This window comes from Augochlora pura, chromosome 10, assembly GCF_028453695.1.
Source record: "Augochlora pura isolate Apur16 chromosome 10, APUR_v2.2.1, whole genome shotgun sequence".
Taxonomy (NCBI): Eukaryota; Metazoa; Arthropoda; class Insecta; order Hymenoptera; family Halictidae; genus Augochlora; species Augochlora pura.
This window is the reverse complement of record NC_135781.1, coordinates 6,889,213-6,908,633: the sequence shown is the minus strand read 5'-3', so window position 1 is coordinate 6,908,633 and position 19,421 is coordinate 6,889,213. Positions and strand designations below refer to the sequence as shown.

General features: G+C 44.2%; 1 protein-coding gene across 2 annotated transcripts in view; it reads left to right on the top strand.

Annotated features, from left to right (window-relative positions):
• The window catches only part of Retn (retained), a 166,701-nt gene that overhangs the window by 101,074 nt on the left and 46,206 nt on the right, over positions 1-19,421 (top strand). For both annotated transcript variants that reach the window (XM_078192991.1, XM_078192992.1), the window contains exon 4: positions 18,825-18,897. In XM_078192991.1, the coding sequence (XP_078049117.1) occupies positions 18,825-18,897 (73 nt within the window). The remainder of the gene's footprint in view (positions 1-18,824; positions 18,898-19,421) is intronic.

The window sequence follows — 19,421 nt, the reverse complement described above, 5'->3', positions numbered from 1 at the left end:
CACAGGAAAAATCAATTTCCATGCAATATCTGAATAAAATATACATAGTGCGAAGTAATCGGCGCGGAAATAACTTATCGCCGCCGAGCGCAGCGGAAGCTCGAGATCGATCGCTGGACGGTCGTTCCGCGCGATATCGTATTGTCTAGCCTATGGTTCGCACCGTCGTTGATATTAATCCCATTACACGGTCCATTGAAATAAATTACGATATAAAATCAAACCCGTTCCGCGGTTGACGCGGAAAGATCTCGATCCCTCGGGGAAGAAGCATTAATCGCTGTAGCACGGTCTCTACGGCGTCTCTCTCTCTCTCTCTCTCTCTCTCTCTCTCTCTCTCTCTCTCTCTCTCGTTCTCGGTGCTCACGAGGCGAGAGCATCGGGAATTCGATTGCAGCCGTGTTTCACCGTCCTCCCCCCTTTATCTGCCTCCTGGCCCATCGCTTTCAGGCCCATCCGTTCCTTCATTATTTACGTCTTGATTTATTATAATCGAAGCTCAGCTCCGTTTGATCCGCACCGAGGTGGGCACCGTCTCTCTCCTCCTACTCCCCCTCCCCCACCCTCTCTTCCTCGTCCGCGTTCTTTCTTCATCTCGTTTTTTCGCTCTGTCTCTTCTCTCCCCCACCCACCCCCCGCCCCCCTTCCTCACACTCTTTTCCTCGCCTCTCGGTTTCGTAGCGTTCCGACACGCGAAACGCGCGAGGAGGACGAGCGCAGGGGCCCGGGCCACGAGTACGCCACTTGGAAGCCGTATTTTACGTCGAACGTCGCCGAGTTAATCGATCTTCACCGCACCCTCTCCCGCGCCGAGCGCAATTTCACCTCTGCGGCCACGCCACACGCTGGATGCTCGCGATCGGGCCCGGCTTCTTACCCCCGGTGCAATGGCGTAGCCGAATTCCCATGGAACTCCTGCGACTCGTGCGAGGCGACGCGACCGTCTTCCCCGCACCCTTTCGAATCGGATACGTCACGAAAACGATAAGTTTAAATCAGATAAGTCGCGAACTTAGCTGTCTTGTCCTTGCATACTAGGAATCCCAATATTTGTGAAAGAGTTGATGTTAAATGTGAACCCTTCGAGGCCGAATCTCGGCGCAATGACATCAGGAGAGCCAATTTTATTGCGGACACTGTGAAGATAATAATTAAATATCAATACAAACAGAACGTTAAGATAATATACTGAATTAGTTTCCATTACTCGAGTCTTCAAAATATTGCTAGTGGTTTAAGAAATTTCGTCCGCAAAGGGTTGATATGTTAACTGAATTGTGAACATAAGTAACGGACAGTGAATTTTCCATTTAGAAATTTTAATATTGCTTAGTAAGGTAGTCGAGCCAGTTACAATGGTTTTAGTTTGTTTTCGGATATAATACCTCTATATTAGTCGAACTAGCCATATCACACTTTCTTATTCTTTTATTCTTTATTTCGAATTAAAAATTATATTCTAGTTCTTTATTTTCTCATTTTAATTTTTATTAAAAATATTATATACCTTTTATCCTTGTATTTTGATTAATTTTTCACAAAACTTACGTGATAAGTGTAAAGTTACTTACGCCCCGAAACAAACCAGGAGCACAGCAATTGGTCAGCTCGTAATAATAGATTCCAGTGCCCCATGAGTTACCCGAATGCAGAGTAAATGGGAAGACCATGAAACTAAGTTCGCCACTTAACGTGTCAAGGATGATCTTTGTTCAGTGACAAATGATCCCATTGGCCACAGAGTTGCATGCATTATTGAAGCGGACTTCTTTCGAGAGGACGAATTACGCTACTGCGCTGCGCCGGTGCAAGGTGCTCCCAATCTCTCTCTCTGCACGGTTGCAGAACAAGATGCGACCGCGACACGGAGCCTCCTTTATCGCGGTATCACGATCAAATTGGACGAGCTACCGAATTAAATTCCGCGATCGTAAATCTCCGACGCGGGCAGATCTCGTTATCGCGGCTCGATTCGTCGACGAGAACGCCAGCCAACCATCTACACACAATAACCATATAGCGCTTCGGTTCTTCTCAATATTTTCACTGTTTATTGCATTCATTTTATTGCATTTCTTCTGAATATTTTTACTATTTTATTTCTACTGAATATTTTTACTATTTTATTTCTTCTGAATATTTTTACTATTGCTTTTCTCTTGAATATTTTTACTATTGCATTTCTCCTGAAAATTTCTACTGTTTATGATCGCATTAGTCCTCAATATTTTTAATGCTTATAATTGCATTTCTCCTCAATATTTTTACTACATAGCAAAGAAAGCAAGCATATCCTATATCGATGCTGTATTATTCTGTGCCAGACCTTTGCTCTTGCTTCCTTCGTCGTCCTATAAAATCGAAGATCAAATGAAAAATGCCTTGAACTTAGAAATTTCTTATGCATATACTTCATTTCAGCCCCGCGGCTAAGAAATTGGACTTACCTAAGCAGCACATTTCTATCTAAATCTTTCACTTTCTCCATCCAGTTACTCGTCACCGGACCGCGGATCTTCGTGCATTTATGACACAAATGGATACGTCTAACAGGCAACAATCAAAACTTTCGAAAAATTTGAGAACAGTATACCGGCATTTTCTGCCAATTACTTAAGTTGAGAAATAAATCTCTGAGCAATTCCTACTTCCTGAAACGAATACGGTTTTCATCTTGCATAAAGATTTAGAGTCTACTCATCACTCTCGTGCCCATTCTTCGTTTTATATATCCGCTGTCTAAATTGATCCGCCTCTCTCTTTTCTCTTCTTCCTTCTATCGCTCCTTCTTTCTCGTACGACTTTTTATGGCCTCCTACCATATTACACTCCCCTTCTACGTCTCTTCGCTCTTTCTTTATCCACCTTGCCTGACTATATTTTTTCTCGTCTTTTATACCTCAACCATGTTTTTAGAATTTTTTTTTATAAAGAAGACATTGCAACTAGTATGAGAAATTCAAATTTGCAAGGTTTATAAAAATTTCAAAAAATAAACGCTACATAGCGTCCTTTGCTTTGAAAAAAGTTATTTAAAGTTAAATAAGGCGTTAAGTAAATCGTTAAGTGACGACCCCCGATCGGCAAAGCGTTGGGACGACCGAAAATTATCGGATCACCTTGAGATCGGCGGGACTAGAGTTCGGTGATAAAAATCCGGGTCACGATCCGGTGACTAAGCAGGCAATTAATAGCGCCGATGTCGATATTAAAGCGACGAGGTATCGACTCGGTATTTGCGGATCGATAGGGCCGGTGTTTGCGCGGCGCTCCGCGAGGCACCGGCGAGTGTGACGCAACCTTAGATAAGGAGGAATCGCGGCAAAAAGCGGCGCTCCAGGGACGATTTAATAAGCGGAACGATCTCTCCGTCTGTTTCCTCGGTGGCGATCACGCAGGATGGAAAGAGCAGCCGAGGAAACGCTTGCGGACACGCGAGGAGAAGCAACACGGCTGTCGCTTGTCACATAACTCTCTCCGCGTTAACGCGCCACGCGGACCGGCACGAGCGCGACAAGCCCGGGGAGAGACGGGACGAGGCGAGGCGGATATTTCTTTTTTTTTTGTCGCGCGCGTACTCCTTATGCCAACTGCGTTTTCCATCTCTGAACACTGTTATCAATCATTCCTTGTTTTTCTGTATCCTTTAGAGCTTTTTTTCTCCGTCGAGGAGACGTCTATTGCCACGGTAATATCGCGAACGCGGTTTTCTAGGCGACGAGACGTCACCTTCGAGGGCCGAAGGCCGGATCCCAGATTACCGCGGATCAATGGAAGATCGATTATCCGACGTTACATTGTTCGCATTGCTGCTGAACCCATCGCTGTCTGTCCGAGCATTCTGTCCTCGCGGAATCTTGTCGCATACGCTGCTATTTCGACCGCCTTCCTCGTTACTTCGTTTCGTTGTAGATTGCATAGAAATAAACAGTAGTGCCGGTCATATACTTGAGATCGCTTGAAAGATGGTATAACATTTTTTCAGAGCTGTTCTAAAAGACTTAAATATTTTTTAGATGACAGAAAGACTAATTTGCTAGGCAATGACTGAAATGCTTTTCTTCATTTTGCTGTTAGACACTTGGAGTGACAAGAAAAAGTAAAAAGCTCGAGTTTCCTTCCTTTTTTTAATAACTTCGATATCAACAAATTTTCTTTCAACATACCTAGCTTGATGAAAAAGCTGTAGAACATGAATCTTTTAATTTCTTTATCGTTCCAAGTGATATTTAAAGAAAAGTGCTATATTAGCTGATAGGCGAGTTCTTTCGTCATCTAAAAAAAATTTAAGCAAGGACATATACGGCCGCCATTCTATATGAACTATTTTCATTAACGGTAGTTACAAAGTGCCGTTCCTAACTATATCTGGAGATAAACCGAGAAACGTTAGACAGCAGAATTTTGAGTCTCCCAGTACTTGCCATTTCAATTAGCGCTTGCCCCGTTAGATGACGACATTGCCCTCGCCTCGCTTTTCTCTAAATTACCACAAAGTTTTATTTCCCTCCTACGCTTGTCACAATATTCGCATCGTTAACCTTTTAGATACGGCAGGATATTGCGCAAATAAAGTTTTTCGCAACTAAATTACGATTTTCTCTTAATATATATTTTTTCCGGATATCTATATATAGTACTAATAACATGTATTCTTTTCTTAATATATTGTATATACACACACTTTCACTTTAATTGTTTGCTTTAATAAGTAATAAAACAATTGAGTAAAGCACGAGCCATTCGCGAAAGCCACTATAGCGGCGCGTAGTATCTAAAAGGTTAAACTACTCCGCGAAGATCAACTTTCAACGAACGCCAATACAATTCCTCCATCGATTCTTCTAACTTCGCGAACAAACTTTGAATTCCTTTCGATTTCTACGCTTCTCGAGTTCCACAATTTTTTCCCGGGTCTCGCGATCGTCGGCTGACAGAGCCTGGAACTCTTTTTTCCAGGCCCGCTGCCGCGGCTTGTTTATCTAAAACGGCCGTGACTTTATTGCCGCGAGCGTCGCAAGAAAAATGATTAATTAATCTAATATCGGCTGAACATTGATTCCGTCGATCCCGTTCGAATGTGGCGATCGCGAAAAAAAAAAACGCCGCGATTAACCTTCCACCTTTTGTCGCGGGTCTCGCGAGACCGTCGACGCGTCGACGCGGTTCCGCCAATTTGTTACCCGAGTTTCCGGCACCGCATAAGAATCGTAAACACAGCCATTAGCGGAAGGACAATATACGGGAGAGCGAAGGTAGCAATAATCGCTGCATCGCCTTGTATATCTCGCAACATCGCCTCTCGCCACGCCGCCGATATAATTACGGGGTGTAAATTGCTGGTCCTCGAGAGACGTCGAGGGTCCACGCGTCGCTCCGAAGGGTTACAGATTAAGAAAGCGCCAGTGTTTTTCGCGGCGCTCGAAATACACAGAGAGAGAGAGAGAGACAGAGAGAGAGAAAGAGACAGAGAGAGAGAGAGAGAGAGAGAGAGAGAGCGTGGAGGGGAGGTCGAAGAGACGGTTTTATAAACTGCGGAACGAGGAACGGAATCGGCCACCAACGATCATTCTTCGGCCGAACGAGCGCAGGCTGAAAGGGAACGGTCGAAGGTTCTGTTAGCGGTCCTTGCGTGGTCCCAGAGTGACGAAAAGACGAATCTCTCTCTCTCTCTCTCTCTCTCTTTTTCACTCGCTCTCTCGACGACAGAGTGCAAGGATAAAGGTATGAAAGAGAGAAAGAGAGAGAAGCGGGTCAGAGGAGAGATTATTAGGCGGTCGACATAAAACGTGCTTAGGTGCGATTTAATATTTCCAGCTACGGGCATAAAATCCGACTGTATTGGGAGAGTCCCGCGGAGGAAGAGAGAGCCACGAGCTTCGCTCTTTATGCCCGGGCTCTCTTTGTGACGCCGACAACTGGCGTCATCGAACGTCAACCTCCTTCTCGTTCCTTATATTTTATACCCTTCGCCTCGTAAAAAAGAAAAAAGCTCTCGACCTCCTTCGTCGTCGACCGCTGGGAGACCCCTCTTTATTTGGACTTTCATGCCCGGTTTCGGCATCCCCTCGATCGCCGCGATACAGATTCCGCTCGTTTCTAATATCTCAATCCTCTGCTCGCTCAACGTCTCTCGCGATTCACGCGTCGACTAGCAATCTCTGACGTTAGGTATCCGATGTACGATGTTTGGCCCTCCGACGATAAGTTCTAGTACAAGAAGGCTACAATTTTTTCTGTGCAGATATTCAAAGTCTCGTAACTATCGCGAGATTGGATGCGGATTAAAAGAGCTTGTTTTTCATCTGCCAAACATGGCTACACTTTTAACCCTTTGCACTCCGTTGTCGCCGCTGTGGCGACACGGCACGCCAGCATCTACAGGCAACATACATCGTAATTTTGTTAATAAAACTTTCAAATATTTACAAGTTCTTTAATGACAAGGCAGGATCTTTGAGCTTCCTCAATTGCGCGGTCGCAACATTGTAAACACTTTCGGAGTAGCTGATGGTCATGATCAAAATGTTCCGGAGTAGCTGAAACCTCTTGCTAAAAGGTGCTCGGAGTGCAAAGGGTTAAAGGACTACAGCGACGAAGGAGCGTCAAACTTGAAATCCGAGAACGTCGTTTTAAAGTAAAAGTTTCAAGCTTGAATTTAAAAAGAAAGATCATTTGTTTGCGGAATTATTGTTGATCAAAGTTACGTCAATTCTTACCCTAAATATCTGTACGCTATAACCTTGTTGAACATATAGACCTGGAGATACATAAAATTAAATAAAAATGGACTAAAATTGAAGGAAAAATAAGACTTACGAACACGGCAAGCTAAGAATACATTAGAGATATCTATGCCCTAGAAATAGCAAACAATATTTAAGAAATAAATTGAAAGTAAAACGGAACAAGAAAATCTACCGACGATAGTGTCGCTAGAATCGTACTCGGAGCAACGCGCGCGCCAATTTTCCGGTGTCGGATACAATTAGATAAGTCGTCCAGGTTGCGGGGAATCCTCCAATCTCGACTTGAAAGAACGGGACGACAATCGCGAGAAGAGAAGGTCCATCGAAGTTATTCTCCGAAGGCGATGGGAAGCGCGGTCGCGTAATCGCCGCGAGGGGATAAAGAAAGAATGTGCTTGGAAGAAGAAGCTTTCGGTGGCGCTGGCCGAACCAGGTCCGGATCGCTTCGAAAACGTCAACGATTCCTCAAAGGAAGCCCGGGATGAGCGCCAGGAAAACCTCATTCGGATTAGAGGACGGACCGGGGAAAGGGAGAACTCCTTCTTTCTACGCGCTCGATGCAGCTCGGGAATAAAGCCGATTGATTTCGACCTGATAATGGGACTCGCGGACACCGTCTGTTACCTTCCCCGGTATTTCTTTATTGCCGTAAATTAAATGGTTTCACCGGCCGTGTTTGCAATGTATTTGCCGCGGAATTGTTCACCCGGTATTTCTTGAAAAATTACAGAAGACGATTAGGTGACTCAAATTCATTGCGATAGAATTAAGAGAAGTTTCAAGCTACCTAAGGTAATAATAGCTAATAATAATAATAATAATAATAATAGTAATAATAGCTAAGGTGGTAAATCTTTGACGTTAATCAAAACGTCATTGTTATAAAACTGTAGTTACGGTTCCGTGGTTCCAGTGTTAAACAAGTTGGTAAAACGTCACATAAAATCCGGACGATTTATTTTATAATTTCAGATCAACGGAGATTCATAGCATTCTTGAGTCTCGTAGATGCTAAACAACTCACGGTTTACTTAATAGTAAAGCTGCGATAAAAATTCAGCCGCCAGTTTATCAGAAAAACTGTACGCAACAACTCGGTAAAATATAAACCCGGAAGAAAGAGATTACCAAGAGATTGTTCGGAGAATCTATCGCGAATAAAACGGACGATTACATAACATCTGTCACAGTCTAAAATTATATTCACTTATGCAGATCGACGCGAGTGTCACAGTTTGTTATTCAAGGATCCGAGTCGTAGAAAAACTTATTATACAAATTAATGGGTACGCGAAAATTGTGATAAAACAGCGCTTAATAATAAGACGAGACGTTCGAAACGTAATTGTAATTCCGTGGCGATTGATTGTGAACAGTGACGAAGATATCGTTCACGAGCACGAGGAGAGATCGTTCGCGCTCGAATTCGGCCGGGGACAAAACCGGCTCGATAGAAACGAATCCTCGGTTCCCTCGGATGTATACGAGGGTGCTGGGCCGCGTCACGCTTATTGCTTCTCTGTCGGCAGTACAAACAATCCGCGTTTCACCGATATTTCACTGGCATCGCGCTTTCGTCGAGTTTCCGCGAACAGGCTGGGATCACCCACGAATCGAAAGCTGCGTTCCCAACGCCGCGAAGCTCAAATTTAAGCTGCAATAAAGTTCGTTGTTACGTTCCTGAATACATTCGTTAAAACAGTCTCGACTTTTAATTTCATACGACTTTAAGTATATATCACTGTGCATTCATAAATTGTTACTATATAAAGGAAATTGTACGAATGAAAGTACTACTGCACCATTGAATAATAATGTCTCACAGTTGCAACTGTAACATTTAATAGCACAAAGAGTTTAGTATCCAACAATAAAGTTTGAAGATAAAAGATTGTGATAAAATTTCAGAAGAACCGATTGGCTAATCAATCGGCGAATTATTGTCCAAATAACGTTTCACGATCGCAAAGAATATAAGATACAAACAATTCATTGTCCACCCATAAAGACCGAAGCAGCCCTGCACACAATCGCATCCAAGTGATAATTTGTAGTCGTACAAAAAAAAAAAAATATATAGATGCAAAGAACTCGCTACAAAAGGTTAAAGAATTGCGACAAAAATTCCGGATAACGAATGGGGTTGATTTTCATTGTCGTTTCACCCTTTTTCGTCCGTATTGAGAGCAAAGCCGTGTACAAAGAGGGATCTTGCTCGGCTGGTTCGAACATCGAAAGGGAGACGGGGGCAGGCGTACGGAGAGGGGTAGGAAGATTCTGCGTTCCCAGCGTTATGGAGATTTCATAGAAGCGTAACGCGCCGCGTATATGCGCCATTCGCGTCGTAATGATTATAATTGCCGCCGCTATCTTTAATGCCCTGGAAGCGGGTAATGGTAGCGGGCCGGCGTTACGGCCGCTCGTATAACGCGAGGATCTTGATATCCCCCCACTTGCCGGGTTCTTTCGGTGAAGATGCCTCGAATTTCGCGATCCGCGTTCCGTAGATCCTCCGTTCGCAGTTCGCCTCCTCTTGCGAGCCTTACGATCCAATAAAATCCGCGGCGACCCTCCCACCGCATTTCTCCCGACGATTTTTTACTTTGTCCCCCGACGTATCTCGGGTATCGTCCCATTTAACACTTGCCCGTTCCTTACCCCTCTGTTATATTAAACACCTGTGGCATTTTTCGCGTCGACGTGTTCGCCGCGAACAACGGAGGTCAGTTCGACCGTGCGACGATCTCCGGTCGGTGCTGTCACACTATTTGTCAACACTTCGCATTCGAAGATAACTTCACCTTTTCAGAGCGAGCTCAACAGGAAAATGAACAATGTCAGCGACATAAGAAACGTCATCCCTTGTTTAAAATCGATTAACTTACAGTGATCTGCGTGTAGCTTTTTTAGCTTTCGTTTAATTAACAGTAAAAGTTCCTTTGAACTCATAATTCCGCGCTTCAAAGAAAATAGAAATATACAAATAGAAATGTAAAAGTGGTATCGAGTCAAGTAACTACTTTGTTTAATCTGCATACGTAGCATCCGCGTTGTCTAATATCCTTGTACGTTGTGCACTCTGATCTTTGATTGCAAACCTTGTACGTACAAACGCTTTTGCATACCGTCTAATTTTATAGCCGCAATTATGTAGACGTCAATTTCTTTACTTAATAATTTTAATAAGTTCATAGTAATAAAATCGTATTTTTTTTAAATAAAAAATAACCCACAGCCTACACATCGCTATCAAAATCAAGTTGCTTAGAACCGTCTACAGATTTACTCGTCATATTTCCGAAGGTACCGTACTTATTAACATTTTCGTTGTTGCCGATATAACTTGTTTGATATAATCGTCAAAAATAATTATGCAATTATAGTAAATTTTAATTGGAAGACGGGGTGCTATTTGAATTTGAACGACGCGGTAGGTGAAGAACGTTTTCGGTGTGCCAAGATTGGACTTGAAGTTCGGAGAAGAGCGCATCATTGGCGCATTCGAAGCTCGTCTTGACCTCGCCGACGCATAATTCCCGGCTGCACCCGTTTCCGTTCCACCGTGCCGCGGACGCACCCTTATAAAAGCTTTTACGACCGGAAGTTGACCCCGCGGTCTCGCGGGGGCGCCTGCATACGGGTGGAACCTATGCACCGTGCGAAAAAGAGAGCAGACAGCGTGCAATTAAGTAGTTAGAGCAGTAATGGCTCGCCTCTTCGAATTTCCTCTCGTCTAGTTTCCCTCTCTCTCTCTCTCTCTTTCTCTCTTTCTCCGTCGTTCTCTTCAGAAGGCTCCAGATGCCGATCTTTCCTCGTAGCCAAGTGTTTTGCACGTTCGTCAACGTAACCGCGATCGCAATCTGCCAAAGACACCGTGCAAAACCGATTCCCCCGAGGTGCGCGCGCGCGCGCTCATTCTGTTGTCGGCTGTGCTTATCAGCCGGAAGGGAGCTTGCTATCCTGGATCTCGAAGGCGGCGGGAAAAGCCGCGCATCGATAATTACTCCTCGTAAAGGTAACGACGCGCGGCCTGTCCCCTCTTCCACGAATTTTACGGCGACCTCTCTTCCGGATCTCACTCTCGCGGTCGTAAAGTTCATCCAGAGAACACACCTAGCCAGATCTCGGTTCCACGGAATGGGTTGTCCGCGGCTGCGACTTCGGCTGAGAACGCTTCCTTGACAGCTTAACGTCCGTCAGACCCTACGCGCCGGCTTCGAACAATCTGTAGATGTTTATGCGACAGCGCAATTGTAGACTGTCGTTCGCGAAGTAACGCGACGGCTAAGATTTTATTCCCGGCGTTCGTCGGACTGTTTTGGTGTTGATTGTTGTTGGGCCGGTCGCCGTCCGAAGCGACCTTTTAGTGTCCTTTGTTGGCACGCTCACGGTTTGAAGCGCGTCGAATCTTTCAGTCTCTGCTCGAAATTAATTGGAAACTTGTACCTCTCTTGGTCTGTTTGATCGTTTGCTAAAAACTTCGTCGAGTTCGAATTCGAGAAAAAATTCGCAGTCTAATCACAAGTTCGGTTTGCGTAAAGATCGGTCGCACACGTAAATGTTTACATAACGCTCCGAAATGCAGCACTAGATTACGAGCTCGAGTTTGATGCATGTCTGCCGTATGTAATATTCATTTTCGTTCGTAGGAGCGAATATGGTAATGAAAGGAAAGGTAAATTGAATAGATAAAGGAATCATTTGTCGTTTCGGAAGATTAAAGTAACAAGAAATATTTTCACTAAGCGCATGCACGTGCACGGCCGATTCAAGGAGAGAAATACGATTTCAAGCTTCTTACGGCATCGAAATGCAATATTCATTGGACCTTGTACGAGTTCTAAAAATGGAATGCTATTAATGAAAAATTAACGAGTATATCTAAATGTTTGCGGAAAGCGCAACGTAAAAAATGTTACACACGCTGGCTCGCATTAATGTTGCGATTTCGAAGGAAAAGATTTGCAAACGCCAGTCCCTTTGACGTTTCGAAACCGAAACAAGTCGTTTCGTACATTTTTAAAAGTGTCACTCTCTTTAAAAGGTGTCCGAGTATCAACGTGAGCCACTTTGCGTATCATAGCTCCAATAATTGCCGCAGAATACTGTAATCTTCTTTTCAAATATCGCAACAATACCTGCGCCGAGTGTCCTCAATTAGCATAGAAATTAGACCGCGCTATCGGCAATACTAGAGTACATACATTACATAAACTGAAGTCGAGAATAAATTTGCAGGTAATCGCGACGTGTGCATCAAAGTGCTTAAATAATCGTTACATTTTCTTCGCTTTCTTCTACCGAGCTGTTACCAGCGGGCCGATAGCGAACGATTTGCCTCCGGGGCGACAATTTTATCGCTGTCCCACGCTCGTTTCGATAAATTGGAAATAGGTGGGCCGATAGCCGCTCGGTAATATGCAACCAAGTGCGACTTGCAACACGCGCTGGGTTCAACATTTTCATCGGCCAGCGCATTGCAATTCTGTGTCATGCAAATTTCACCCTTGTCACACTTCGTAGCTATTTTTCTTCGTCAATTCTGCTAATCTCATTTTCGCGATCTCTTCCATTCTTTTTTATCCTCAAATTCTGCAAATTTTAATTTCCGTCCTTCTTTGTATTTTTCCGTATTCTGTAATTCGTGCTCTTCGAATCGTGCCTTTATCGATGTCAACAATTGGACGAATTTCAAGGATTCCTCTTTTTCACCGCGAACGTTACAGATTCGTAGTCATTGATTATTTCGCGTAATTCCGAAATATCTCAATGTTACAGCATTAAGATTACCGGTTCGAAGTGTAGATTCCGCTACAGATTCCGCGACTCGCGGGCCGTCGAGAATTTACGACAGATCGGAAAGGTAGCGGACAGCTGCGGGCACGGTATCGCGTTATCGGCATCGTAAAACGGCTCGGATAAATAATATTTTAGCGGGGATAGAGGCGAGCGGTAACGGTACCGAACAATAACGCAACGACTCGAGCACGACTCGAGCTGTAAAGTATCGAGGACGGTGGTCATGTTGGCGACGATCGGTTCGCTAATGACCGATCAACAAGTCCCCGGGAGGATAATCGCGTCGATCGCACAGGTAGATACGCGTATCCCCGGCAGAACGACGCGACGACGATGCGTTGCTAATGGCAGTTAATCGTCCGCGGCGGTACGGGAAAAAACCGCAATCGCGGCGCGTCGGAGAAAGCCCGGGACTCGCTCGGGACAGAAGATCTCCGGGACCCCGGCTCTCGGGACCCGCTTCGAGATCCGCTTGGGACCCGTTCGAGATCCGACGACGCGGCGCTAGCGAACCCGACAACGCGCGGGTACATCGATCATCCGGAGAGCGTCCCTCCCATGATCCTCGCGCAGGGACGAAACGCGCGAAGGGAGAGAGAGAGAGTAACCCGATCAACGTGCGGCTGTATCAGGAATTATTATTCACCTGGCCGTCAGTCGATGAGAAGGAGAGGGCGGGGCCGCGGAGCATGCATCATCGAGAGCAAATTCCGTTCGCCTCTCTTTATTTTACGGTAGGTGAAGGATAGGAGAGTGAACGGAGAGGGATAGAGAGAGAGAGAGAGAGAGAGAGAAAGCGAGCCGAGTATGCCGAGAGCCGTTCCGGCCGATCTTCACGTGGCTGCCGTCAGTCCGCTTAACTGTAGATCAATCAATATACGCTGGTTGAACCCTCGGACTTGTTTCCCTCTCGGTCTATCAAGAGGCACCTCGTGGCTCGTCCCTCTTGCTCCGACCTTTTACCCCGTCCTCTCCCTCCGGCTGCCCCTAACGAGCTCATCGCTCGCGCAGCCAAAGAAAAAACACGAGAAACTGGTACAAAATGGCCCTTGAGAAATGCCGTCCGTCCGTCCGTCCGTTCGTTCGTTCGTTCGTTCATCCGTTCGTTCTTCGTTTGTCCGGCTCGCTCGACTCGACGTTGCTATGAGAACGCAGAGGAATGCGCCGATTTCCGCCATTTTGGTGAACGGATCTTCCACGCCCTCGTTTCTAGGCCACCGAGACTTAAATGTCCGATTCTGTACAGTTCTGTTCTGTATCTAGGTTCCACACCGAACTCGGACCTATCCTACACAATTTTCTAAGCAAATTCAAATTTCTAAGTAAAATCAGGTGACCGCGTGTCGTAGGTGTCTCCTCGTTAGCGCGTCAATTGCCGTGTCAATGGTACGGATTAATCGCGCCGTTCTTCCAGCAGGTTTAAATACGAATTTCGATTGCGATCAATTCGAAGGAATTAAATGCTTTTAGTAATCTTGGGCTGTGAAAGGATTAAAATACATCGGATGTCAGCGTTGTCACTTCGGAGTTCCTATCACTGAATTGATTTCTATATTTGAACATTCTAGAACCTCGTTTCCTTTATTAGAACTCGATATCTCACATTCAAGTATAGTGAATTAATTGTTAATTTCATTCTTTTCGTGACAGTAACACTTCGTCGAAGAATAATGAGATATTTTATTCGATGTGACAGCGGAGGTTAAACCTCGTGTCAATTGGACACATTTCTCACAGATTCTGAATAAATAATATATTCTACTGTTGTAGCATTCTACTCGATCTTATTATAATCTTAATTTCATCTTAGGTTTTCTTGTTCAAAGCCGGAATTTGTAAAGTTAATTAATACCTCCACGATATTGATTCTGTTCTTATACAAATATTAGATATCATTAACGTTATTTTATTACTTATTATGTTACCGCATGTGTGTATAATAAATTATACTTATTTCACTTTGCCAAATAAGTTATAAACATCTTAGAGCGAACTTTGTATCAAGAAACAAATTGAGACGAAAAAACGAGGGACTGTCAAAACTTCCGGCACCGTAAGAATAGCTACATACAATTTCATTACATAAAGTGAAAAGAATCGCACAGAATGGAAATATTCGAACACTTCCTATTACTATTCGCAATCTCTCCCGTAACTCGTTCTGTGGTACTCGGTGCGTGCGCGATGCTATCGTAGAAAATAATTCCTGTCAAATCTAAACCGTTGAAGCCAACGCGCCTCCGATGCATTTTTATTCCCTAGCTAATGCCCGTCCAGCAAAACCATTATGGAAATGGTTCGCGGTTGTCCGTCGAGTAGCGCGCGTCGCAGGATCAACAAGTTACAATATTAATGATTTCCGCTCGCAACTGTAAATTGCACGAATAACCGAAGCCGAGCGATATGATACGCTACTAGATGGATATTCTGCTGGTATCGTGGGCGGTTTCTATTACAAGACACCTGTCAGCGGCCCTGGGAAACTCCGGATAATAGTCCATAGACCGGAAGCACCTGTGCGCGCCTTCCTCGCGCGGGACAGGGCAAGTGTGTCGCGGACGCAACGACGATCGTTCTATCGTGCGCGAGCATTTAACAGCCGCTACCCTGTTAAATAATACGACACGCGATCATCGGTGTGTAATGAGTTTTCTATTATTATTGACCGTCGGAAGAAACGGCGCGCGCGCGCGCGCAGCGAACGCGGCAGTTCCGCGGTTACGCGTGTTGAAAGATCGTAGATCATGCGTTGATTTTATCGGCGTTTCTTTCGCTGTTTATTCATTCGAATCGATCCTGCGTATCGACTTTTAATTGTTCCGGGGAGATCGTAAATATGGAAAGAAGGCAACGAAGGTTGCCCGCCGGCCGTTAAACGTTAAACTATTTTTTTTTCTTCTGGAGCCGTTTATATCTTCGTGCGAGCCTACGCACAAAATCAATGACACAATCGTGGCTACACTGTCGCGTCGGGATCAGTCACTGTCAGGCCACGGTAATCTAGCGGAGCAACACGTTCGTATTTTACTGATCGAATTACCGAGTATTAAGGTGACGATTGAACTGTCATTTTTTGCGCGATATAAATTGTCCGCATTCGTTGCAAAATGCAATTACGATCGAGAAAGAAAAATTGAAGGAACTTATTATCATCTCTTTACTTTATTACAATGAATTAAAACGGTAGATTGTTATTCAATTTTCGTTCCTGATAATTGAGATGGAACGGTTTTGCTTCGCATGAAAATCGATAATCTGTTAATAACCTCTAAGTAATGCAACAATATTTTTAATTCCTTTATTGATTTTTACGCTTTTGCATTTACCATGCATTAATAAAATCCACAGTCCAATAATTACAATCCTTTACCGAACTCACTCACCTTTAAGTAACGTTAAGCGCTGGAATTAGGCTATTAGCACATTGAATCGTAAGCGCGAGGGCTGAAATGAAATCTTCATCAGAATTCTGAGGAAAGATGCGAGGTACGGTTTTTTTAAAATTGGCGTGAAAGGTCATGCTTCGGCGCACAATGATTTCAAGGTCGAACGAGAGCAGATTCGCCATTGATACGCGCGTTGCATTTCGCAGCCGGGAACGCTCGAAAATGCCTCCCCTTTCGTCGCGGTCGGCCGACATCTTGGCAGGATCTACCGGTGAAGAACTAGGCAGGATGAACGGCGGTCCCGGCCGCTAAATTAATTATTATTCACCCCGCGTGAGGCCGCGTTTCGTTCAATGAAATTTATCGTCGACGCAGATCTACGAGCCGGGAGAAAGGGACAGAGAGATAGAGAGAGCGAGAGGGTGGAGGGGGAGGGAGAAGGAGCCTCGAAGGAAAGCGTCGCGCACCGCGCGGGGAATAACGAACGCGTGAACTTAAAGGATTGCCAGGGAATTAATAACTAGCGGGTGCAACAATTTAAACTGTCACGGGCCCTTAAACTTGTAATCCTAAATGCACGTTAACGTGCGAGCGAAGTAATTAACTGGATATTAACGCAGCTTAGCAGCATTAAGCGACTTTCATACCCAACAGTCGCTGAAGAGCCTATCAACATAAACTATTTCGTAATCTTTACGATCCACAATCTGCGCATCTCTCGGTTAAAACGAGGAGTATCGTAAAAGTGGGGAGATAGGGCGGTTCCGATATTTTTATCTCGTCAAAGACTTGGGTGATTTAACCCTTAAATGCATGAATTAATGAATTTTATTTAAAAATTAGGGTTATAATATTTCAAATGAGTGGAAATCGGGAGAAATATTAAAAAAAATTATAAGTCATATCTTATAGGGTTATTATTGAAAAATATTAATGATTCATTTTTGGTACACTATGCAAAATAGACATAAAAATTCTTTAGTTAGTATGAAAGAGATTGAAGCAGTCGTTTCCTTTCTTGGAACAAAGAAATACATTGCACTTTGTAATTTTTTTGAATACACCAAAATATTTCTAAATAATCCACTTCCAAAAGCACGTAAATGAACCCGCTATCAAAAATGCGCGCCAATTGGTATGACGTCAGAAAGATACAAATATTGAAGTCAAATGTCATTATTTTAGTTAATTTTTGATAAGTCAATGGACAAAGGAATCACTGCCATTCAGCCAAATGTATCGATGTCAAAACTGTTGTCGGGTATCCGCGCAAAAAGTTATTGATTCATTTTTGGGACTCTGTGCATTTAAGGGTTAAGGTGATTAAATAATACGAGATTAAATAACGAGTTAAATAATGTAAGAAAATAATCGAATTAAATGCTTGTAATTCCTTCGAACGAGATGACGTTCGTTTCTAAAAGGTCGCAGGTCACCAGGACATATGTCTAGCACAATCACTGAATCATTCTACTAAATCGTATCTTTCTCCCGTCGCAGGTAGTCGAAGAACTTTACGCAATCTTAATGCGGCTAATGGCCAGCAACAGCCAGAGAGACGACCGTCGTTGAAAATCGCAGAAGCGTAGTTCTGTCACGTTCTGGGAGAGAAAATCGCCGGAGCGCGGAGTTCCGGTAGCTTATCGCCGAGTCGAGCGTGGATAAAAAAGCTTGAGCAGCTGGAAGAATCGGTGACCAAGTCACCGAGAATAGCGATCGCCTAACAATTTACAAAGTAACGCTCCGTGCGCTACTGAAAATAATCCTCGGATTCTAGAAGACGATTTTACGAGGCGACTTTAACCCTCGGGCCGTTCGCGCTTTTCCAGAAGACCGAGAGAGATCTCGGGTTTGGAGTGCGACAGAAATCTTGCAAAAATGTTCCAGAGTTGCTTCGATCATATAATTTAAACCTATACAATCGAAATTCTCATAAATATTCACGGTTGTCCAATATTTCCTATTGTTCCGCTACGAGGTAGCGAAAAATCAGAATTCTGCAAGCACTAAATTGCGTATGTAACAAATACGTGTAATTACTGTCGCCATTATGATGGCGTCAGTTCGCAGACATTGCCTAAACTGAATGAAGAAATTACAATTTATAATATTAAATAAGCAAGTGTCCTAACATTTTTGTAAGAGGATGTACATTCAAGAGATCGAAAAAGTAGATTCTTCGGTTCTAAAATGATTACCTATCAGGATTAAATAATAATACATGTTTCCAGTGCAAATTGAACGCATTATATCGATTAATACCGGCCCGCTTTGCGAGGGGCAAGATCAGATGTGGTCGAAAAAGGCGCGACGAAGGTCAGACGGATAATTCTGTCGAGATCACGAAGGACCGAATACAAAGTAAATTAGGATGTTTGTGTAGAGTACAGATCAAGCCGAGAGGAGGAACGAACGGTCTCGACGACGTAGAAAACGAGAAGGAGGGGGCTCGGCTCGTTTTATAAAAGCAATTAGAGGGTCCCGGATTAGATATAGCGCATCGTACATAACAAATATGATAATACCGCTGGCCGCTAGCCCGAAGGGAGTTTGGCTATGGTCCGGTCGGCCGGGGGTTTCGGGTTATGAGGCAGGTTAAACGGAATCATTAATAATCGGAGCTAACTAATCTGCCTGTCGCTATGAGCACACTTGTTTCACTCCTGTTTTTATTAGCATGGCCTCCGGTGTAACATTTTATTCGTCGCTCGCCGCGCGGCAATCTGAAAGTACGATCGATCGTCGGGGATCGTTTCGCTTCGCGAGAGCGAGCGAGCGCGCGCGCGCGCGACCCCTTCGTTCCCATTTTCGCCGGATCGCGCGGCTTCGGTTCTCGTAAATGGAAAAAAACAACCGACGCAACGTGTTCACCGCTCGTCTTCTGTTTCAGCTGTACGAGATCAACGACGACCCGAAGAGGAAGGAGTTCCTCGACGACCTCTTCAGCTACATGCAGAAACGAGGTGAGTTCCCTTCGCACGGCCGCCGCTTCTCTTCTCGAAACGATCTTTTTCATGTCCGCACTAATTCTTAGAGATTGCAACGGTGCATGGCCGTGTTTGCGGGCTCGTTATCGCGTTGTCACCTCGCGAGAAAACGCGTTTAATTTTTCGCATGGTCAAATTTATATCCCCGGCAGAAAAATGCAACAGATTTAGTACTTGCTCGAAGAGTTTAGTCCGGTACGTAGAAGTTTCCCTAGTACTTTGACGCGTCGTTCTCAGGTACTTATGATTTTCTCGTGTTTATATACTCAACAAAATTTATTCTATTCATATTATTAACTATGTAATCGTACTATTGAAGTATCACTGCCGCGTCATCCACATGAGAGGTGGCAGAATTGATTTTGCTAGGATTCGCAGGAGGTAACAATGTTGAGACAGTGATTAATGTAATACAACTTCGCTATGCAATTTTAATACAATAGAATAGAATACTTTATTTTAATGAAATTTCTGAGACTTCTGACCCAGCAAAGCGTTAA